Raw genomic sequence first — 25,189 nt, 5'->3', positions numbered from 1 at the left:
ACCATCACCACCACACATGCACACACATACATCTGCACATGTTTATGGGTCTATTATATTTTTATTTTTTATATACATAATTTTATATATTATATTTTATATAGAGTAGAAATACATAAAATCCGTGTAGTATAAATTATTAGACCTTTCCTTTACCATATCACAATTTCTTTGGCTTTTACTCTGAGTGAAAGGAGAGCATTGAAAGATTTTATGCAGAGGAATAACACACCCAGACTTCTCTTTTAATAGAAAACCATTCTAGGTTTTCTTCCAAAAGAACTGAGTGAAAAAAGGTTGTGGCTGTTTTCAGTTAGATGGGGAATTCTTCAGAAACAACAGATTTGTAAAAAAAAAAAGAAACAACAGATTTGTGTGTTGGGAAGGATGAGTTCAGTTTGATGCACTGTGTCTTAAAGATTATGTGTTAGCATTTGGAGGAAAGACATGGGCCAATTATTATATTTGTGAGTCATCAACAAGAAAAGGAGCTTACTTATAGAGAGTGAGAAGAGTAGAGAGATGTTGGTATTATCTGATGACCAACCACCATTTGAGGGAATACAGAGGAAGAGACATTCCATGAAAGAGATCAAGAAAGCCCAGTAAGATTCTGGATATAAACTGAAGATTGTACCAACAGAATTTCATGATGGATTGGATATGGGTATGAGAGAAGAGCAGTCAGTGATAACCGCTAGGGCATCTTAGAATCTTGTCTAGTACTAATCTGAAGTGATAGTAGAAAGCCCATTTTACTTATTTATTTACTTTTTAATTTTAACTTTTATTTTTAAAGATTTTATTTTTAAGTAATCTCTACCACCAGTGTGGGGCTTGAACTCACGGCCCAAGACCAGAGAATCACATGTTCCATTGACTAAGCCAGCCAGGCACCCTTGGCCCTTTTTAAATATTTGAAATGACATAGACCTTTTTTTCTACCAACCCTTAGATGAATTCAAGAGTTTGAGGAATATTGCTACATTGCAGGCAGAATAGATAGAAGTTGCTTTATATAAATTGAATGGATCATGAAAATTACCTTTTAATTTTTTTTAAGATTTTATTTATTTATTCATGAGAGACACAGAGAGAGAGAGAGAGTGGCAGAGACACAGGCAGAGGGAGAAGCAGGCTCCATGCCGGGAGCCCGACGTGGGACTTGATCCCAGGTCTCCAGTATCACACCCTGGGCCAAAGGCAGGCACTAAACCGCTGAGCCACTTAGGGATCCCCCTACCTTTTAAATTTTAATTTCATATTAAAAGAGTACCTGTGAGTGGCTCAGTGGTTGAGCATTTGCCTTCAGCTCAGGTCATGATCCCAGGGTCCTGGGATGGATTCTCACTCCAGACTCTGCTTTCCCTCAACCTCATACTTCCAAAGACAGACAGATGTGGCTTTGGTAAATAAGTAGGTAGATAGATAGGAGGAAAGGAAAGAAAAGTGGGATAGGAAGGGAAGGAATGTACCTACCATCTCATGTCTTCTGTGTACTGACTTCTGTGTTTTGTGTGCCTTTTATGCCCTTGTGTTTCTCATGTTCAGATTCTCTAAGAGAGTGTCGTCTTAGGGCTACCTGGAGAGAGTATCCTTATTGGGAATAATTCCGCCAGGCTGCTTTATAAACTGCTGAGCGAGCTTAAGAGGATTGCTTTTGTCTTAGGTGCCAAAACTAGTCTAACCAATTTTTTTTTTAAGATTTATTTATTTATTTATTCATGAGAAACACAGAGAGAGAGAGAGTCTAACCAATTTTGGACAAGATAGTAAAGTAAAATGACCTCTGCCTAAGGAACTCTCTCATTTGAGGGCTTGAAGGCTAGTTGACTGTCATGTTACTATCCGATACAATAAAGCTGTAATATTTTGCTAGTCTTTGCCCTGCTTGAAATACAGGTACTCTATCTCTGAGATTAACTCTAAAGACAGGATATTATGGATGCCATCAGCCTGAACACTATTGTGAGAGGCTCATTATTTTCCTTTCCCAAGTGAAACTAAATGTCTTTTTTTCTTTCTCTCTGTACAATATTTTGAAAAGCATACCAACTTACTACAAATAAATCCACATATAATTATGCCATAACAAAAGGACAGTATCTTATTTAAATAGATAAACAGTTCCAAGCAGACTTTTTTTTTTTTTTTTTTTTTTTTAAAGAGAAGTAACTGTTTCTTTTCAGCTTTGGAATCCAATAGATCTGCGTTTGATTCTACCTCTGCCACTTTTTAGCTCTTATCTTGGCCAAGTTCATTGTCTGAGCCTCAGTTTCTCATTTCTTTTTTTAAATGATGATAAACTTATTGTCATTAGAGCAGGGATCAATGAAGTAATTAATATTTGTAAAATACATGATACAGTGTCTAGCACATTACATACTTGATAAGTGGTTGCTACAGTTGTTTTTGTTGATCATTGACTGAGATAGGAAATAATCTTATAAAAATATTTAATCAGTTTAAAAAATATATATTTTAATCAATGTTAATGATACTCCTGAAAAGAGGGGCAGCCCAGGTGGCTCAGCGGTTTAGCGCCGCCTTCAGCCCAGGGCCTGATCCTAGAGACCCCGGATCGAGTCCCACGTCAGGCTCCCTGCATGGAGCCTGCTTCTCCCTCTGCCTGTGTTTCTGTCTCTCTCTCTCTGTGTCTCTCATGAATAAATAAAGTCTTAAAAAAAAAAAAGATACTCCTGAAAAGAAACTACTAATTTCTGTTTCTAAGGTACCTGTTAAGCACCTCTGGTAGAATGTATATTACACAGATCTAACCCAGTATTTTTATTTTATCTCTGCTTGTTTTTTATGAAACATATTTGGCTCTTACGCAGTTCTGTTAAATAAAATATTTGACATGTTCACTGTGTTTTGTAGTTGATTTAATCTTAGCTTGTAGTTTTAAGAGGAGTGTAAGAAGTGCTCCTACCCAGTCTCAAGCACTGTGACTGCCTATGACCACCTGGCATTACCATTACATTTCCAGGGACTCTGCAGCTACACCGTCTCCATGGCAGTATTCTTACTTCTGAATTCCCAAACACAGGTTGTGGTTTTTTTGTTTGTTTTTGTTTTTTGTTTTTTGTTTTTTTGCTTTTTTTTTTTTTTTTTTTTTAGATATCCACAATGACTCCTCGAACAGAGTATTCCACTGCAGGTCTAAATGACATTTCTGATGTTTTTTCATACCTCCAGACAATTATTATTCTTGTTTACATTTTCTAGGTTTGAAGAAAAGGCCCAGATGGATCCCCTTAGCGCTCTGAAATACTTACAAAATGATCTCTATATAACCGTGGATCATTCAGACCCAGAAGAGACAAAAGAGGTAAAGGTGGTAATAAACTTCAGAAAATGAGCATGAAAAAAAAGTCTCTTACTTGCTGATTTCTCTCTTAGATATTTAAAGGAAAATACGATGACACTAATAATCTTTAGAGTAGCACAGAGCAGATGAAATAAAAATTGAATAGGCTTACTTTCATGTGAAGATAAAAGGTTCAGGTCACACAGAAAGGCTTTGATCCATTCAGAGAAGGATTCTCACATTTAAAGTTTTAACTTCAGCATTAGTTTTGTATGTTGGGAAAGAAATAGAAATTTTTACTTCTGTAGTCTCATGCTTCTTTCACTTAAGGATTACATAATGGCTCAATATAAACTTTTCTGTTGATACTTCAAAATCCCATAGAGAAGAAAGCAAAATCTCTTCTTTTGTAGGGAGAAAGTGAAGAGAGGTTGATAAGAGTAGAATCCCTGCTATCTTGATATTTAGTTATATGACTGTTATAGCAGGATGGTTCAACTACAGTCTACTGATTTCATTCATCAGGGGTCCCTAATCTTGAGAACTTAGTAGTAATGCTACCAAGTAAATGCTAGTAATAGCATTAATACTAATTTCTTCATCATTACTTTTCAGGGGTTTCTTGTTACAAAATTACATCTAAAAGATGTAATATTTTTAGGGCATATTTGCTTATCTACAGTGTGTGAATACCCCTGCAGTGAGTTTCCTGTCTTTCTCTAACCTCTGAGATTCCTTTTGTCACTTTTAACTTCTGCCAAGCATCCTTGTTCATAGTTCGTCTAGCAACATCTAAACTGCAATGCATTTTACCTTCCACTCACAGAATTGGTGCTGATGATATATAGTTCTGTCCCTACCATCTATTTCCTAGTTCTCTGTTGCTTTGGCTTTGTAATAACAACATCAAGCAGTGCTTTTTTGTTGTTCAGCAATGACCCAGGTTTCAGATTTAATGTTACATCACTTTTCAGGTACCAAGTTCATTGTACTTTTAAGCAGTAGAGCCTGCATATCCTTGGCACCAAAACAAAGAGATTCTCTTTCATAGTTGCCTGTGAGAATAAGTCTGATTGTTCTTACTCAGTATTGGTTATAACCCTTCCCTAGGTGGAGAATCAGTAGAACATGCTTCAGAACCCCCTGAAGGGGGGGGACAGTTAATTAATTGTCTCTCCTTGAATCTTGAGTCCATTCATGATACTACTTAAATTGGGGAAATTATCATAGTTTTGCCAAGTAGCAGATTATGTTTGGTTTTATCTTTTATGGCTTATAACTGAACATAGTTGTAAAGAGTCTCTTAATGTTCATTTTATTAGACCATGCATTTGAAAATTATAAATAGATTTCCTTGTTTTTTCCAGTCTATCTAAAATGTCTGTAACCTGGGAACATTCATTTTTCTCTTACTTTTTAAAACTGAAACAAAACAAAATATTGCAAAGTAAATAAATTCAGCTGTGTGAGCTGCAAGTAGGCCAAAGAAAACAGGCGGTTTGTTCTTAAAGCTAAGCTAATGGGAAAAACCAGGACAGGAAGGTGTGTCAGGTTCAAACAGAGCCATTTTAAAAATTTTGGTAGCAGTTTTCTCTTTTTCTCCTTTCTTGGTAGTTTGAAATTATGATTTTGTATGCCACAGACTTCCATTTCTTAAAAACTTTATCAAGAGTTGGTTAGCCCTGGGATCCCTGGGTGGCGCAGCGGTTTGGTGCCTGCCTTTGGCCCAGGGCGTGATCCTGGAGACCCGGGATCGAATCCCACATCCGGCTCCCGGTGCATGGAGCCTGCTTCTCCCTCTGCCTGTGTCTCTGCCTCTCTCTCTCTCTCTGTGACTATCATGAATAAATAAATAAAATCTTTAAAAAAAAAAAAAAAAAAAAGAGTTGGTTAGCCCTAATATAAGTTCGTTAAAATGATGCTATGCATGTGTGTGTCAACATCAGAATCACCCCCAGAGACTTCTTCAAAATGATATCCTCACCCTAAGATTCTCTCATCTGCTCTTATGTAACAGAAAACACTCCTAACTTTGAGGATTACTGGTCTGTGAGATTATTATTTTGTTTAAAAATGTGTAGATGGATTTTGTTTTGGGAGAAGAAATCCCTTGATGACTGTTCTAGAATATATACTTACAGTATTTGTTAGTGAGGTATATAGATCTTCACTTTCCTTATGAGATACCATTCTACTTCCAAAAAAGACCTTACTGTTACTTGTTTTCTGCAGAAGCTTGTTTTTGTTCTCTTTGTATATTTTACAAAATTTTATTATATTAAATGATTGTATCAGCAACTAGAAGTAGTTTTTAGATTTTTCTCTTTTTGGGAGGCTAGTTATCAGGATGATAATCATCATTGTGCCTATTATTGGAAAAATGATGGTGGACTACCAGCTGTATACCAAATAATGATCCGTTGCTTTCCTTCATTCTTCAGAATGTGGATTCTAAATTGGAAATGCACTGCTGATAAAACTTACAGAAATGATTTTTTTTTTTCTAGAAAAGGCCAGGAAAAGGTTGCCTAAATTAATTCTGCCATTTTCAGAGAGGATTCTATAATAAAGAAGGAATGAGAAAAACAAGTTTTGAGCCAGTATTGCACATTTTGTATTAATTATATTTCTGCTGAGCTTCCAAAGTACTGGTGTCATTCATTTAACAGATGTGTATTGAACGCCTTCAATATGCCAGGCATTCTTCTAGACACAGGAAATATATTAGTGAACCAAACAGAATACCTGCCTGCGTTAGTACTTACTACTAGTGATGAGAGATGATAAACATATTAAATAAGCAATTTATATAGTACATTAGTATTGATAGGTATTATGGGAAAATTAAAGAGAGATAAAAAAAAGTAAAGGGAGATCAGAATTAGAAGGGGTGAGAATGGACAGTTGCCATATTAAATAGGATGCTCTTAATAAGCCTCATTTAGAAATGAGATGTACACAAAGACTTGAAAGGTATGAGGGAATGATCTAAGATAATTTGGGGAAGATAATTCCTGGCAAAGGGAGGACTAGAACCAAAGACCCGAGGGTGGGAGCATTCTGGCTTTGTTTAGGAGAACAAACAGCAAGGAGGCTACTGTAGCTGGAATAGAAGTAAGAATGATAAGAGTAGTCAGAGAGGTGATAGCAGGGATTGGGAGATTGATTGTGAATGACTTCGTAAGGCAGTGTTAGGACTTCTGTTTTCACTCTGAATGAATAAGGAGCCAGTTCAGGATATCGTGCAGGGGAGTGATGTGACCTGCTTTGTGTCTTACCTGACTAAGATCGCTAAGATCTAAGACACTCTGACTGCCATATTGACAATAGACTAAAGGAGAGTAAGAATGGAGGCAGAGTAACCTATAAGGGAGATAGTAGAAATCTAAGTAAGGGATTATTGTAGTGCACACCAAAGTAGCAGCAGTAGAAATAGTGAGAAGTAAAGTAGAGCAGATTCTCAATATGTATATAGAAGATAGAACCAATGGTGGGAATACAATCTGGTGCAGCCACTATGGAAAACAGTAGGGAGGTTCCTCAAAAAGTGAAAAATAGAGCTACTCTACAATCCAGCAATTGCATTCCTAGGTATTTACACGAAGAATAGAAAAACATTAATTCAAAAGGATGCATGCACTTCAGTGTTTATAGCAGCATTATCTACTGATAAGCAAATTATGGAAATAGCTCAAGTGTCCATTGATTAATGATACATACACACACAATTGAATATTACTCAGTCAAAAAAAAAAAGAAATCTTGTCATTTGCAATGGTATGGATGGAGCCAGAGAGTATTATCCTAAGTGAAATAACTCAGAAAAAGACAAATACCATATGATTTCACTCATGTGGAATTTAAGAAACAAAACAAATGAGCAAAGAGGAGGAAAAAAAGAGGCAAACCAAGAAACAGACTTTTTAATGTACTCTCTACACCCAACGTAGGGCTCAAACCTACAGCCCCAAGGCAAGAGTTGCACACTCTACCAACTGAGTCAGCCAGATGCCCCAACACACTTTTACCTATAGAGAGCAAACTGCTGGTGGTTACCAGGATTAGGGGTATGAGTTAAATAGGTGATGGGAATTAAAGAATGCACTTGTGATAAGCATTGGGTGATGTATGGGAACGTTGAATGACTATATTGTATACTTGAAACTAATACTACACTATATGTTAACTAGCTGGAATTTAAATAAAAACTTAAAAAGGGGGGTCCTTGGGTGGCTCAGCGGTTTGGCGCCTGCCTTTGGCTCAGGGCGTGAGTCCCACATCGGGCTCCCTGCATGGAGCCTGCTTTTCCCTCTGCATCTGTCTCTGCCTCTCTCTCTCTGTGTCTCTCATGAATAAATAAATAAATTTTTTTTAAAAAACTTTAAAAAAAAGAACCAACAGAATTTTATGATCGATTGGATGTAGGGTTTGAAAGAAATGACTCCAAAGTTATTAGCCTTAGTGGATGGAGTTACTATCAATTGAATTGAGGATCTGGGTAGACCCAGTTTGTGGTTATGGGTGGGGACTCCTGACTGGGATCAGGAGTATAATGTTGGATATCTTCAGTTTGAGATGCCTGTGAATCAGCCAACTTTATACATTGAGGTGATAGTTGGATATTCAAGTCTGGCTTTACTCAGATTGTGTAATATCACTTGATACCTGTTAAAATCCTAGGCTAGTACATATCAATTCCACTTAATCAGATTATTGAAATAATGGTTTTTGCCCTAGCGTTCTGTATGTAGAACCAGTAGGTTTATCTTTCACCTTCCAAGTCAGAAAAGAGGAACAAATTAACCCTCAAATAAATAGAATATAGGAAATTAGTGAAACAGGCAACAATTGAAAAAGTTTAAAAAGTGAAAAGTTGAAAAAAAATAAAAATAAATAAATAAAAATAAAAAAGTGAAAAGTTGGTTCTTTGAAAAGATGAATAAAATAGCAAGACTTACGAAGAAAATAATAGTGAAAATATAAATTGTGAGCATCATTACAGACCCTATATACACAAAAGGGAATAAGAAGGTTTTATGAACAATTGTCAACAAATTGAGCAACTTGATGGAATAGACAAATTCCTTGGAAGACACAACAAAACAGACACAGGAGGAATTAGAAAATCTTAAGGAAAAATAAAAAAGAAAATCTTAAGGAACTCCATATCAATTACAAACATAGATTGAATTTGTAACTGAAAACTTTCTAATAAAGAAAACTAGTTCTTAATGGCTATCTCTGCAGATTCAGTCAACCATTTAAGGAAGTAAAAATAGCAACTCTTCACAGACTCTAAGAAACCAGGGGAAGACAGAGCACTTTGTATATCCTGTTATGAAGCAAGTTGACTCTGATATTAAAGACCCGACAAAAATATTACAAGCAAAGAAAATTATAGACCAATACTTGGGAATGTGGATGCAAAATTCTTAGTTAAATTTTAGCTAATCAGATCTATCAATATTTAAAAAGGTTAATGTACAATGACCAAGTGAGGATTTATCCTAGGAATATAAGGTTGGTTTAACATTTGAAAATCAGTCATTCACCTCCTTGCCGAATGACAGAATATTATTAGTGTGAGTGATACCTGAAATCTTAAAGGCTGGAAGCACGGGTATAAAATACATCCTGAGGAATCAGTGGTATCAACCACTTAGGTCTTACAAAGTGCTAAGTAATTCCATTGAGATTCTACTCATTGGTCTACTCAATCCTTTAACTTACCTATTTTCTAGTATCCTCATTCAAAATAAAGATAAATAGTTCTCCCAAATTAAATACAGTAGTTCTTTTTTTTTTTTTTTTTTTTTTTTATTTTATGATAGTCACACAGAGACAGAGAGAGAGGCAGAGACATAGGCAGAGGGAGAAGCAGGCTCCATGCACCGGGAGCCCGACGTGGGATTCGATCCCGGGTCTCCAGGATCGCGCCCTGGGCCAAAGGCAGGCGCCAAACCGCTGCGCCACCCAGGGATCCCTAAATAAGTAGTTCTAAATATTCTCAATTTTTGTTGTTTGTTCACAAATACATACTTAAATAAATTTTTAAAATAAAAATAATTCCAAGAGGTGGTCCAGTTTTTTGGAAAGCAATCCAGTAGAAAAATCAGCATATTCTTTAATCTAAATGTGATGTTGTTCTTGCTACTATTTGGTGGATAGACTTAAGCAGCACATATTCAGGGACATACAGTGGCTAATAAGTGGCCAAAATGATATTTTTCTCTAATGTGCTCAACTAATTTGCTTCTATTTTTCTTTTACAGTTTCAGCTTCTAGCTTCAGCTCTATTCAAATCTGGTTCAGATTTTACAGCTCTAGGTAAGTACTCCAGTGCAGTTTACCCAGCTTAGATGCCCTAGCACTTGGGGGATTGGGTTTCAGTTTCTTTTAAATGAAACATCAGGTGAGATGTTCATCTAAACAGAGCAAGTTTCAGGGGAGCAAGTTTCAAGGTAGCGTGCAAAATTTCTAATAACCTGTTACAGAGTTCTTTTCTTTCCACACATCAGTCCCCATTAGTTTGCAGTTCCTGTTACACCAGTTGCTGGGTTATTATGCAAACACATGGCAGTAGAAGCATAATCAAAACAAATTAACTTGTCTAGCATTGTTTCTGAATGTAGACTATATTACTGATACACTTACCGTGAGATAATACTTACTGATTGAATGATTTTTCCTCTGTTCTTTGTGGAATTGTGTGGGATCAACAAATTGGTGATAGAGTAATGTTGATGGGAAAAATCTTGTGAGATCTGAGAAAATGCATTATCTCTTTCCTGAAAATGGGAGTTTTTTATGCTGTTACCTTAATTGTTTAAGATACATTCTACTTGAAACTCCAGTGTTACTTGGGCACCCCAAATAGGAGCGTCAGTCTTCATTTAGGAATACTCTCATTTGGTATTAATGAATCATTAAAGTGAGCTAGACTATAGTGCAGTGGGGAATCTGTAGAAGTTCCACAACCCAGAGCTTTATTCAGGTGAATTCTTAAGAATCTTTTCATTAGGATAAGTCATTATGATAGCTTTACTTTTTCAACAAGATTGTAGGCTTTTGAAATATGGGAATTTTTAGCTTTCCTCTTGTCATAAAACATGGTCACATGGTGAATGCTTATTAATTCCATTGATGCCTGTGCTATTATTATTTGCCTTAGAATTGAGCAGTAATATTGAAATTTTCTAGTATGTGTATATAGATACTGCTCTTTCTCTCTGGAATAAAATAACACTTTGGGATATCAATTTAATTTCTTCATTGTTTACCCTTTTGTCTCCTAAAGGTGAAACATACCTTCAAGAAGAAAACACAGCACATATAATTCTGGTGTTTATGAATGGGATGGGAAAGAATAGGAAAGAGAGGCTTCTTCACTGATCTAGGCAACTCTAGTCCTGAGTTCTAATTGAGAATACATAGGATTCCACAGTGCAGGGCCAAGCAGACTGCTATAAAACTTAGGCTCTCTGGGACGCCTCGGTGGCTCAGTGGTTGAGCATTTGCCTTTGGCTCAGGGCATGATTTCGGAGCTCTAGGATCGAGTCCCACATCGGGCTCCCTGCATGGAGCCTGCTCCTCCCTCTGCCTGTGTCTCTGCCTCTCTCTCTCTCTCTGTCTCTCATGAATAAATGAATAAATTAATTAATTAATTAATTAATTAATTAATTAATTAAAAAAAAAACTTAGGCTCTCTGAAAATTTAGATAATCATTTACCACTATGCCATACACACAAATGTTTTGAAGCCAGTAGAGATCTTAACCTTGTGATGGAGAACCTAGGTATAAGCATTATTTTAGAAAGTCTATATCCTTGTGAATTTCATTATTTGAAACAGAGATTTAGTGATATATACGTTAGGAGCGTGGCACATAAATACTTGTTTGAGTAAACATGTGCCTTGTTATGTATGGATACCACAGCCCAGAGCCATTATTTTTATTTTATTGGTGGGCAGCACTAAAATGTCTCTGGCTGACTTATATTCAGCCTTTAGAACAAGAATTTCTTGGCAATTATTTAAATATGTTAGGCTGGTGTCAGCAAATATTTTACCTTTAGCTGAACTCCTTTCCTTGGTCTCCGCCCCGTTCACTGCCAGCTGATATATTTTATCAGGAACAATTGGTTTTATTTGGATTCCAGGCAAATCTTGGATACACGGAAAACAATACAAACAACAGAAAAAAATACAAAAAGAAAATTCCTGTGGGGTTTTATTTCCTGCCTTGTCTGAAGAGAGGCAGTATGTCTTAGTAGGCAGTAGTTAAGAGACGAGAATATAGGAGAATGGTTAAGAGTCAGAATCTAGGTTCAGTCCAAGTCCCTACTCCACTGTGTCGGGTATACTTGGACCCAAATTAAAAAAAAAAAAAAAAAAAGAATCTAGGTTCAGCTGTCTGCTCTGGCTCTTGCTAATTTCAAAAATGATCTTGAGCAAAGTCACCTAATAATTTCACCATCTATAAGATGGAGGTAATAAAGAATATTTACCTCAAATTGTTGAGAGAATTAAGTGAAATAATTATGGAAAACAGCACTATAAAACAGTAAGTGCTCCATTCAGGGTACTATTATTATTACCTCCCTTAAAAAAGTAATCTTGGGGCACTTGGGTGGCTTAGTCAGTTAAGTGTCCGACTCTTCCTTTTGGCTCAAGTTCATGAGATCAAGCCCCACATGGGGCTCCGAACTCAACAGGGAGCCTGCTTCTCTCCCTCTTCCTCTCCACCTGCCCCTCAGTCCCACCTCGCCCCCACTCCTTTTTAAAAAAAAAAAAAGATTTTATTTATTTATTTATGAGAGACACAGAGACAGAGAGAGAGGCAGAGACACAAGCAGAGGGAGAAGTAGGCTCCATGCAGGGAGCCCGACATGAGACTTGATCCCGGGTCTCCAGGATCACTCCCTGGGCCGAAAACAATGCTAAACTGCTGAGCCACCCGGGCCCCTTGCCCCCACTCCTGTGCGTGCATGTGCACATGCTCTCTTTCTCTCAAGTAAATCTTAAAAAAAAAAAAAAAAAAAGAAGAAGAAGAAGAAGAAGAAGAAGAATTGGAATCAAATGGATTATTTCATGTATATATGTATACATCTTTTTAAAGATTTTTAAGCAACCTCTGCACCCAGTGTGGGACTCGAACTCACAACCCCAAGATCAAGAGTTTCATGCTCTACTGAGCCAGTCGAGTGCCTAGACGTATACATTTTTCATGTACAGATAAACTAAATATGTCATTTTCTAAATTCTCCAAAAAAAAATTTGCTTCCACCAAACTTTCTTAAGATTTTTAGTTTTCTATTTATTTGAGAGAGAAAGAGAGCATGAGCAGGGGGAGGGGCAGAGAGAGAAGCAGACTCTCCATTGAGCAGGGAACTGGATGCCAGGCTCAATCCCAGGACCTGGAATCAGGACTCGAGCCAAAGATAGACACTTAACTAACTGAGCCACCCAGGTACCCCTCTGCCGAACTTTCTGACTTTCTTTGGAATTGCTTATCTTAACCTCTTACTGAAATTAAACAAAAGTATTAATGTCCTATGTAATTTAAAGAATTAGAAAGGTGGAAAGTGAGTTAAAAACAGCTGGCATTATCTTCATTTTGAAAAATGACTGCAGAGAAAAACAACCTCTGAGGATCTTTAATTTAGAGCTTCTGGTGGCTTTGGCACTTTTAAACTTGAACTCAGACATTTTGCTAATTTTTAGAGCTGTATCTTGTTTCAGAAAGTATGCACTGGAGCAGTTTAAGTGTATTTTCAGCAAGTATGTGACAAGTAGGAAAAATATGGTCTATAGTGTATATTTGCCTTTTTTGATCTTCACACCTCTTTTTAGAACTTTTATGGTCCAAATATGATGTGCAAAATATGAATTCAGACAGATGTTTAAAACATCTTATGCCTAAAGTAGTGCTTTTTGTCATGTGTTGACATTTATGAATGAGGAACCTTAAGAATTTCACTGTATTTACTGTGCCCTTTTAACCTTTATACTTTTGCTGTATCCACCAAATTTAGATTTCAGGAGGATACTTTCTTCAGCCTCTCTTGTCTGTAGCCCTCATGTTTACAGGTACTTTTTATATAACAGTAAGTTTATTACTAGCAATAGAAAAATAAACAAACTTGTATCCAGTAGAAAAAGGAGATTTCTTGCTATTTCTTCTTTACCATAAATAGAAAACATTACCTAGTCTGTATAGGATGTTAAATTAAAAGTATATTCCTAGGGGCGCCTGGGTGGTACAGTTGGTTAAGCATCCAAATCTTCATTTTGCCTCAGGTGGTGATCTCAGTGTTGTGAGATTGAACCCTGCATTAGGCTCCTAGCTCAGCAAGGGGTCTGCTGCAGATTCTGTCTCCCTCTGTCCCTCCCACTTGAGCTCTCTCTCTCTCTCTCTCTCTCTCTCTCTCCATATCTCTCCATATCTCTCTCAAATAAATTAATTAATAAATCTTAAAGAAAAAGTATATTCTTAATAGGTCACTTTTCTTTTTTAGAGCATCTGTTGTCTTCAGTCATGGTAGTAGTGATAAAGCAATAGCTGGTATTTATTGAACACCGACTATGGGGCCAGGTACTATTCTAAGCACTGTACATGTCTTAAACTCATTTAATCTCCATGATAATCCTATGAAGTGATCTGCTTTTATATAGGAAGAAACTGGGACACAGAGAAGCTTAGGTAACTTGCCCGGGAATAGTGCTAATGAATGACAAAACTAGGATACAGACTTTAGTAGTATGGCTTCAGAGCTCACTCTCTAAACCACCAACCATACTACTTCTCATTGAGCTTTACCAGTGTCTACTACTCTGAGTGATTAGTTCCTCATTGCATTTTATGGTGAAAATGAAATGAGAGAAACACTGATTAGGAGTATGAGATTTCAAATCTTTTTTTGTTATTGTAGTTTTGATGAGTTTCCTACTGCCTGCCCCTTTTTAAGTTGTTTAAAAAAAAAAAAAAAAAAAAAAAACTTTGACTACAGATAAAGCTTAAGGTTCTCCTTGAACAACTTTCCTCAACCTCTGTCCCTTCTCAAGTGTAACCACTCATATCTGGAAGATCTTTACACATGGACACACACACACACACACAACTATATACATAGACATATAAATACAGTTGATACTCTTTATTTACAGTAGTTATGTTCTGTAAAGTCGCAAGGAATACTGAATTAGTGAATACTAAATCATTGTTCTTATGGGACATAGAGTTAGGTTCCTGATATTATTGATCCATTGCACAAAGCTTATCTAATGTGTATTTTCTCTATAAGGCACATCATGGGCTTTTTGCACTTAAAAACACTAGAGAACACTTCAGCACTACACTTGGGGACCATTTTAAGCAGTGAAATCACAACAAAAAGCCCAAAAATGCGAAAAACAAGACACCAATAGATTGAAAAGGACACTTGTTTATAGTATAAGAAGTAATAAAAGAAGGCAGAGCATCATTCAATTCACCATCAGCTGACAATGTGTGCCTGTGGTGACTCAAATGTTTGCTGCTCTCCACGTGTCTGTGAATGACCACATAGTGCCACAAGTATTGGTTTTGTGGTTACAGGTACATCTTAGTGGGTAGGCAAATGTACAAATAAAGAATTTGTGCATAATAAAGATGGACTGTACCCACACACAGACATACCCAGATAATTTTGTGTGTTCCATTTTTATTTATTAAACAATGTAAAATATTCTACAACATAACATTTTAAAATTTAATGATGTGGCTTGGAGATGTTTTTAAGAAACTACATTAGATCTATTGTATTCATATTAAGTGATACATGGTATTCCGTAATGGGATCTATCTTAATGTAAACATTCATCTAATGATAGTATAAATTTCAATTTTCTCATTGGTAAATTGTGAATAAAAATAAAACATGTTCAGATGGTAATCACACCATGAGAAGCATTGAGTAATGTATAGAATTGTCAAATCAAAATCACTATGTTGTATACCTGAGAGTAATATAACATTGTATGTTAACTATATATACTCCAATAATTTAAAAATATTAAGCCAAAAAATAAATTAAACATGTTCTTCTAAGGGTTAAATGAATTTAGCACACTGTGTACAATTTAAGCCCTCAGTTAATTTTAGTTAATAAAAATAAATAAATGCATTTTGGAGTCAGACACAGATTCAAATTCCATTCTCTTCCCTCACCAACTGTGAGATCTTACTAAATTACTGAGTATCTCTTAAGTTGTCTCATCTGAAAGGGGAATTTGTGATAACTGCTTCATTAGTTTTTTATAAGAATGAAAGTAAATAAAACAAAAAAGGGAAAAATCCTAAAGTTGACTACAACCATTGGGTAATATTACCACACAATAGGAGGAAGAAAAGAGAGAAAGCTTTTCAGTATAATGTTACAATGCTTAGACTACACTCTTAGTGAGATATATTCTAAAGACAATAAAAGCAAAGAAATCTTGACTTTTTGCTAGTAGTGGTATGAGTATAGTAATCCTGGAACATATATTGTATGTATTTTACATTGAACAAATAAGTAAATATGATGATGCTATAGGGAGTTAGTTTCCCTACTGGGAGAAAGGAGATACTGTGAATAGGGAATGGGATAAGGAGAGGAAGAATCCTGTAGAGTTCCTTTTTTTTTTTTTTTTTTTAAGATTTTATTTATTTATTCATAGAGACACAGCTAGAGAGAGAGGCAGAGACACAGGCAGAGGGAGAAGCAGGCACCATGCAGGGAGCCCAACGTGGGACCCGATCCCAGGTCTCCAGGATCATGCCCTGGGCTGCAGGCGGTGCTAAACCACTGCACCACTGGGGCTGCCCTCCTGTAGAGTTCTTTAAAAATGGGAATCATCAACAAAATCATGAACTCATGACTTTGCTTTTAAAAAGCTGTGTAGGGATCCCTGGGTGGCTCAGTGGTTTGGCACCTGCCTTTGGCCCAGGGCGCAATCCTGGAGTCCCGGAATCGAGTCCTGCGTCGGGCTCCCTGCATGGAGCCTGCTTCTCCCTCTCCCTGTGTCTCTGCCTCTCTCTCTCTCTCTCTCTCTCTCTCTCTGTGTCTATCGTAAATAAATAAAAATAAATCTTTAAAAAATAAAAAAATAAAATAAAATAAAATAAAATAAATAAAATAAAATAAAATAAAATAAAATAAATAAAGCTTTGTATAGGGATCCCTGGGTGGCTCAGCGGTTTGGTGCCTGCCTTCGGCCCAGGATGTGATCCTGGAGACCCAGGATCGAGTCTTGCGTTGGGCATCCTGCATGGAGCCTGCTTCTCTCTCTGCCTGTCTCTGTCTCTCATGAATAAATAAATAAAATATTTAAAAAATAATAAAAATAAATAAAAACCTGCGTATATAATATGTATTGTACATACCTGTAGAGGCCTAGAAACAACACCACCCTTGGCAGTTAACACAATTGATCTTTTTTTTTTTTTTTTTTAATTGATCTTGATTTCTAAATATCATTCACCACTGAAAGGAATTAGGGCTCTTTGGAAAAATTCTAGCTGATTCAGCAAAAAAATCTGTAGCTCTTCTAAAGCTGTGTAAAGATGAGCCTGGATATCTGCTATGCCAAGAAATAAGGAAATGCTCAAAAATCAATGGGAACATTTAAAGACAGAAACCAGCTCAAAAGAACACTCACTGGCCAAAACTGCGACAATAAGTATTAAAACGAATAATGGCTAATAAATATGATATATTGAACAAGAAAAGGATCCATGAGTACATAGTCATGTAAACAAATAAAATAGAGGAAAAAGAAAAGCTCTTTATATAATTAATATCATGGGATCCCTGGGTGGCGCAGCGGTTTGGCGCCTGCCTTTGGCCCAGTGCGTGATCCTGGAGACCCGGGATCGAATCCCACATCGGGCTCCCAGTGCATGGAGCCTGCTTCTCCCTCTGCCTGTGTCTCTTCCTCTCTCTCTCTCTCTCTCTCTGTGTGACTATCATAAATAAATAAAAATAAAAATAAATTATAATTAGTATCAGTCAACAAATGCAGAAGGAATTGTAGAGTTAGGAAAACACCATCAGTGGTTTTATTGAGATGTAATTGTTTTAGCAAGAATCATTAATGAGTGAGGGCTAATATTGAGTGTAAGCCTTTTTGGGGAGCAGGATATTCACATAGTCTCAAATGCTCTTCTCACCAATATTTTACTAATTGCTGAGCACGCCTGAGTGACTCAAGCATCTGACTCTTGATCACAGGTCCTGATCTCAGGGTTGTGAGTTAAAGCCACATGTTGGGTGAGGAGCCTACTTTAAAACTTTTCAAAAATTATTTTACTTAAAAAAAAAAAATATATATATATATATATATATTACTAATTGCAGTTGTAGAAAAGAATACCTTCACACTGGAGAAATCTGGCTATTCCAGCTTAATCAGGTGATCAAAGTTAACATTGGGACAAACTGATAGCCTGTGCCTCCTGACATGATACACTGAGAAGGACTACATTAATACTCTTAATGTAGTATTTTTGCCAGAACTGCATAAATTCAATCTGAGCACAAGGAAGCAGTCAGACCACCCTAATTCAGCACATTCTGCAACTATGTATCTGCTCCATACTTGTCAAGGATATCAGTGTCATAAAAAAACAGGCTGAGGAACTATTCCAGGCCAAAGAAAGCTGAACACAGTGTTTGATACTGGATTGAGTTTTAGATTTTAGATGAGTAGGGAAAATGACTATAAAAAGATTATTGGGACAAAAACATTGTTTTAATATATGAATATGTATATATGTTTATTATATAGTGGTTATTTAAGTGATGTCCTTAGGTGAAATGAACCCAAGTATTTAGAGCTGAAAATGTCTACGATTTACTCCCAAATAGTTATACAAAGAAAGTATGTGTGGGATACAAACAAATAGAGAATGAGAACACATGTGACAAAATGTTAACAAGTAATCTAGATAAGGGTATATAACTGTTTGGTGTACTATTCTTGAAACTTTTCTAGGAGTTTGAAATTTTTCAAAATTTTAGAAAACGATGAAAAGCATAAAATAGAGAAAATAATCTCATCGTTCAGAGATATCTTTGTTTACATTTTAGAGTATTTCCTTCCATTCATTTCCATGCTATTTCTTTGCTAAATCTTAAGCTCCAAAGAAGTAAACACCTGTCCTCAAAATAAGAGTAAGAAAATTTTTTTAATAAAAAGGAATGTATCTTTCTTGAGGCATTGTTTATTTTCCTTCCAGGAAACTGGTATCCTTGGCAATGTTCTGTTCTGTTCATGTTCTTTACAAGAGGAAAAAACAGAGTGTACCTAAAACTGTATTGTAGGTTGAATGAAAATTGATCCAATTTGAAATAGTTTTCCACTGAATATCATGGCATATATAACTCTGGCACTATTTCTAGGTCTTATGGTACTCAGTAGGGCTCTTATGTCTCAGCCATTTCACGAATGGAGAAATAATAAAACTACTTTATTTTCCTACTTCATATGTACATAAGAAATTTGAAGCAACTTAAAGCAATATACCAGCTAACTAAAGGAAGGAAGCATCTCACTGAATATTCCTTTGGCTGGAATGAACTTGAAAATTACATGTTTTCTAGAGGTTGAAGGGGGGGAAAATGCTTTGGTTCCATGGTCCCCACCTTTTAAGAATTTCATCCACTTTCTAATGTTTATCTGGATAAAAGTAGTTCATTGCTCAATTTTTCACATGGCATGTGCCTGACATAGAGCCCAGTGCATAGTACCACAAATGTATGGCATTTGCTATGTGCCAGGTACTCTTTTCTATGTTATTGTACATGTATTTTCCTCATCTGAGTTTTCACTCAGTTCTCTGAGACCACTTCCACTCTCAGGACCCTAATGATTTTCAACCACTTGCTAAAGAAAGTGATTTTAGTATATTTTTCGTTTTGATTTTTTTTGTGTGTTTTTTTTTTTTAAGATTTTATTTATGAGAGAGAACGGGGAGAAGGGCAGAGAGCGAGGGAGAAGCAGACTCTACACTGTGCAGTGAGCTCAATGCAGGGCTCGATGGAAGGACCCTGAGATCATGACCTGAGCCAAAACTAAGAGTTGGATGCTTCACTGACTGAGCCACCCAGGCACCTCTGATTTTATTGTATTTTTATTATCAAAAAAAATTTTGGTGGGTCAAAAGCATTATAAAGGCAGAAAAGAGAAGTGAAACTGCCTCAGTGGACTAGAAGAAGAGAATGTCTATAAGGGAAAGAAGAGAAATCAGTATTAGTTACTAAAGTTACTAGTTACAAAACAGTCTAATGACTGTTCTAAAGCCAGTCGTTAGAACAGGTGCTTCTAGTGTAATTATATTTAATATGCACAGTAACACCATCAAGTAAGCAGGATTAACACAAATTTACAGCTGTAGAAACAGTTGCAGAACGGCTGATTAACTCACCTAAGATCACATCACTGCCAGGTTAATAGAACTGGGTTCAGGACCTCTGTCTAGTTTTGAAATCAAATTTGGTTTTGCTTTTCTCAACTAGTTTCACTGTTACATGTTTTAGACACAATCAATGAGTTTCTTTGTATCTCTCCTTTACCAGGCTTTTCCGATGTGGATCACACCTATGCTCAAAGAACTCAGCTCTTTGACACCTTAGTAAATTTCTTTCCTGACAGCATGACTCCTCCTAAAGGCAACCTGGTAGACCTCATCACACTGTAACCGAAGATCACTGGACAGAAATGGAGAACAGGAGTCTGCTTTCAGTATTTTGGAGTTCAACTCTGTTGACCGTCAGTTAGGCTGCAGTGATTGAGGACTGCACCAGAATTTTGAAGGGATCTTTACTGTCACAAGTTTTAACCCTCTTCCTTCATACCCAACCTCAGCCCCTTTCTCCTCATCCCTTTCCTGAATTAGGTTAATAAAGTGAAATTGATATACTTTCCATTTAAATATATATATATTTTTTTCTTACTTTAACTTTTAAGAACGAATAAGTACAAAAGACAAAATAATCAGGCAGTTTACCTTTTTCGGATTTTTATTTCATTTTTATAAAATTGGGGCAAGTAAGCGTGTTGACAGACCCAGTGCTGGAAGAATGGGGTTTTATTGTTGGCTGGTTTGGCCTCTCTTCTTACTCCTCCTTCCCCATTTCACTTTACCTTGCATCACACAACAGCTTGTAAGTGGTGTCACTTGTTTACCTCTTTCCTTCATTCTTAAAAGTATATAGTTCTGTAGGGCAAATGATGTATGTTAAAGTGATATATGTGTCTTTGTCGATTAGAGTCTTGTATTGCATTAAACAGTAGGAGGAACAGAGGGCTCAGATTTATGCTCCTTGTCATAGAACTAAAAACTAACCCATGATTGATCCAGGTACTTATCTGAGATTGGTATATAGTATTTCTATAATGACATATTTTATAGTGGATATTACAATAGCTTTGAGTCACAGAAACCTTAAACTGAGGAGATTATAGTTCAGAACCTTTAAGAGCCAATATAAAAATTACCAGCAAGAAGATTCTAGTAGTGATTAAATGTTCATTGATGTCTTTGTAGCAAGTTTTGGAAGAAAATGACTCTTTCCTCTGGTAGAGCTGATTCCATTCTCCCTTTGTGCTCTTTGTAGCATTTCCACTTGGGAAAGTGGGTTTCCAGAGCTATGCTTTTGTTTATTTCCATATACGTTGGCTCCCCACATCTGCTTCTGTATACTGATACCTTAAAGAATAATGGTGTGTAGTTGTCCAGTGGAATACAGCTGACAGGCATTTTGTGAAGCACACATAGGCTTTTAAGTGGAGAAAAATAAAATAATGGTGCAGTTATTTTTTTCATTAAAAAAAAAGGCAGATGGGCTTTCCCACTGTTCCATTTTTTTGTGGGAGATAGAGGTATGTATGTATCATTCCATGGGGTGCTGTGGAGTGCAGTGTAGGAAGCCCACACCTGGCCAGTGCTTGCATTTGCTCAAAATGTGCTGTATGCAACTGATGCCCACCATGCTTAAAGCAGACAGTACAATAAATGTCCATCAGTCAGTAGCTCTGAAAAGCAAAAGACTTTGTGGAATGTCCCTGAGTAGCAAGATTAGGCCTCACCAAAGAAAGAGAAGACTTTGACTTGCACTTTCGAAAAGTCTCATGTGTAGGAATGAGACTGAGACCCCTCTTCACTGTCTTCATTGCTTGGTTTCACTGCTTTTGGGAATGGACAGAAATCTGTTTTTCCTAATTCTAGATTTGAATCTTGGGCTCCTTAGCTTTCCAAGTATCCCAAAGCTATCCGTAGTGATTTATTACACAATTAGATCTGTATCTTACTTTGTGAGAGGTATAGAATGTAATTTACTAAGTACCAAATTGTGCAGCTACAGAATAATCAAGTGACTTTATAGGTAAACAAATAGAATCTACTTACATTCTTGTACAGCTTCATAAAATGACAGTCCCCCAGACAGTCAAGAACATAAAATATTATCCCAAATATTGTAGCCTATTGAATCTTGTTTTATGGAAACATAGAAATCAGAGAGTTGATAGTAAAGAACTTGGTAAAAGCTCAAGTTTTGCTTGCCATGAGTTCTGGCACTTTGAACACACTAACCAAATGAAATTCGGCTACCTCCACCATTTGTCTCTACAGCACTTTCTTTTGTCACTTTTTTTTCATGAGTTCCGTAGATTTGGAAGAAACTCAGTTCTTCTGTGATTTTGTTTTTGTTTTTCCTGGACTCTCTACTAATGGCTTTTTAACATAAGTTCATTTTAATTTTATCTTTTGTCACTTTATTTAGGTGGAACTTTTTTTACCTTTTTATTAACTTTTTTTCACTAACATATTCAAATGGGGCTGAATCATAGTGAGCCATTCAGTGTTGCCCAAGTGAGATATTCTGTTGAGGAGGTTGTTGCGTAGGTAGAGTTTGTACCATGGGGCTTTCAAGGAGCATTTGCTGACAACGATTGCAAGAGAATGTAAGGCTTCATAATATCCAGGACCAAGATCAACACATCGCTCACATTTCACAACAGACCTGATTTGAAACTTGTTTATATATTTAGTGAGGAGCTACATATATTTCCAAGAATTCCAGCAGTATATTATAATTTAAATCATCTAATTTGGTATTTAGATACGGTGTTTAGGTATGCCAAATTATCTGTGCTTCATTCCTTGAAATGCTTTCATTCTAGTTTAGTGAGTCCCAGTTGAAACAATTGGCTGATACTTTAGATGCATTCGCTAGCAGGATACAGTTTACTCCATTTCATTATCTGTAGCTTCAACTTGATTCCCATTGCTCTCTTTCCCAGTGGAATATATTATTCCAACATAGTAAACTAGATCTGCAACATTATTTTCATCGCTTGTACTTCATGAGAAATTACCTGATTTGAAAACTACATCTAAAATGTTTTTGTATTCTGTGGAATAACAGAGACCTCATGTGGCCAGTTTGATTAATTCAGATATATTGATCTCATTCAAGCAAAGGACTCCAGACTTGGGTGCCTAAGTGCGCAAGCTGGCTGTCTTAGCTTTTCACAAGATCATCTTTTTAGACCTGGTTTTCATTGATGCTAAACCTGACCTGTCCATATCTAATAAGTAGAAACTGATATAAAACATTAGAGAATCAATTCACTGATTTATCACAGAAAGGCTTATTGAATTTAAACCACAGTGATTTAAGATTATAAAACAACATTCTGGGGTGAAATATGTTTGTTGAATAGAAATGGTTCCCAGCTTATCCTTCTAGCGGATCTCTTCACACATCTGCCTTAAAAATGCTAGAAATACATTAACAGGATTTTATATAATAAAAACGTTTTAAAATCTAACCTACAGGGGCAGCCCCGGTGGCTCAGCGGTTTACTGCTGCCTGCAGCCCAGGGTGTGATCCTGGAGTCCCGGGATCAAGTCCCACATCAGGCTCCCTGCATGGAGCCTGCTTCTCCCTCTGCCTGTGTCTCTGCTTCCCTCTCTCCTCTCTGTGTATTCTCATGAATAAATAAATAAAATATTAAAAAAAAAATCTAGGGATCCCTGGGTGGCGCAGCGGTTTGGCGCCTACCTTTGGCCCAGGGCGCGATCCTGGAGACCCGGGATCGAATCCCACATCGGGCTCCCAGTGCATGGAGCCTGCTTCTCCCTCTGCCTCTCTCTCTCTCTCTCTCTCTCTCTGTGACTATCATAAATAAATAAAAATTTAAAAAATAAATAAATAAAAATAAAAATAAAAAAAAATCTAACCTACAAATAAAAACTACATTAAGAATGATGTTTGGTGGATCAAAAAGCACTTGGGAGCATATTCCTGATTTTATTCTCTGAATTATACTCAGTTTCATGGTTATAACATAAGGAAGTCATAATTATTCTTAACACCATATGGAATTCATTCAGTAATTATGGGTCATTTACTTACTTCCTGAGTGAATGTTGTATTAACTCTTGAGCCAGTTGAATGTTACCTAGGATTTGAGAATTATGGTTTGAAGTGATTTGTATGAGAAGGGATCATTACAGTGTGTACTCTAAACAGTCATCTAGCTATAAAAAACATAGCCTTCATAACCCTTCTTTTCTTAAAAATCCATGACCATCTGCAGTTTCATCCTTTTGCATAAATTCTGGCCTGAATTTTTACTAAGTTTTAAGTTATTTAAATTGTCCTTGATTTGAGATTGCATGCTTCCTCAGAAAAAGTTTATGATTATTGGAGAGTATCCTATAGGGTCTGCATATGACAATACTTGTAGATTAGATCTTTGGGCTCTCTCACTCAAAGGTTTTTGTGTTTCTTGTTGTCTTCTGTGTTTCTTGTTGAATAACGTCAAATAACATTATTCTTCTGTGATTTTTTTTATTTTTATTTTTTATTTGTGTGTGTATGGCCAGTGTTTCTCCCTGTGATTTCTGTCAATGCTGAAATGACTATCCAAAATTTCTGGTGTAGAGGTATTTTAGTTGAAGGTGGGCAGTTCCAGGTTTGTTGAAACAGTTCATTAAGAGCCAGCTAGATCAGCTGAATGATATTGCCATTGTTTGTTTTGGCAGAAGGACTCATTGCAATTTCTTGATTTCTTCACCAGATGCTCTTTTTTTCTGGAAGAAAGTGCTGTCTTAGAGATTTTATTTTACATAATTTCTTAACCTTGATTTCTTCCTACCCACGAACTAGTATGAATTGTATACCCATTATTTCCTTAGCTGACTTGACTTTATTCTTGGCTTTTTCATCTCTAGATTTCCTAGGTTTTCTATGGCATTGCTTATGAGTGTTGTACTGCTTAAGAGAAAAGGTCAGAATCATTTTGAGGCAAACATGCTCTTTTATTCTTATTTATGACAACTGAATAGTGAAACTAAAAATTTTCCATTGTTAAAGAATTAATAGTGGTCAGACATTGCTATAAAAATCCTTAAGTTATTTTCATTTGCAGAATAGTAACATGGCTGTGGCTGCTTCAGTGGAGGAGCCAGTGTTGGCTTCTTTTCTTGGCACTAGGAAACATAGTCATAAAACTGATGATCAGGTGCAAGTGTCATAGCAGAGCTCATGGAATTCATCACATTACCAGATTTCCATTTGCCTCTTGTCTTTTCTTTAAATTTTTTAGCTCTTTTTCCTCTATTCCCACTACCTTTGAGTAGCATTGACGTTCTGCCAAAGCTGGAATTTGTGTTAAGAATTGACTTTGAATTTCCAATGTAATTGTATATTAGGTATAGCTTTTATTGCTATGAAATGATTTGTATTTGTTCATTTTTTTAAATTATGATTTACAATTATGAAATAATTCACATTCCTTTTTATCTGCTGTTCAGACAGTCTCATTGAACTATTAAACATCTGTGT

The 25,189-nt window shown here is 36.3% G+C and overlaps 1 protein-coding gene across 10 annotated transcripts in view; it reads left to right on the top strand.

The window, feature by feature from the left end:
* MKLN1 (muskelin 1) overlaps positions 1 to 20,265 on the top strand; it is a 328,108-nt gene extending 307,843 nt beyond the window's left edge. For 9 of the 10 annotated variants that reach the window (XM_038556486.1, XM_038556487.1, XM_038556485.1 and 6 more), the window contains 3 exons: positions 3,229 to 3,331; positions 9,583 to 9,637; positions 19,910 to 20,265. In XM_038556486.1, coding sequence (XP_038412414.1) covers positions 3,229 to 3,331; positions 9,583 to 9,637; positions 19,910 to 20,031 — 280 coding nt within the window. In that variant the 3' untranslated portion in view covers positions 20,032 to 20,265. Of the gene's footprint in view, positions 1 to 3,228; positions 3,332 to 9,582; positions 9,638 to 13,345; positions 13,401 to 19,909 lie in introns of all 10 variants that reach the window. The other variant, XM_038556484.1, reaches the window with a different exon arrangement.
* Positions 20,266 to 25,189: the final 4,924 nt, after the last annotated feature.

Source organism: Canis lupus, chromosome 14 (assembly GCF_011100685.1).
Source record: "Canis lupus familiaris isolate Mischka breed German Shepherd chromosome 14, alternate assembly UU_Cfam_GSD_1.0, whole genome shotgun sequence".
NCBI lineage: Eukaryota > Metazoa > Chordata > Mammalia > Carnivora > Canidae > Canis > Canis lupus.
Note: the sequence above shows the minus strand (reverse complement) of the source record. Positions and strands in the feature narration are given on the sequence as shown.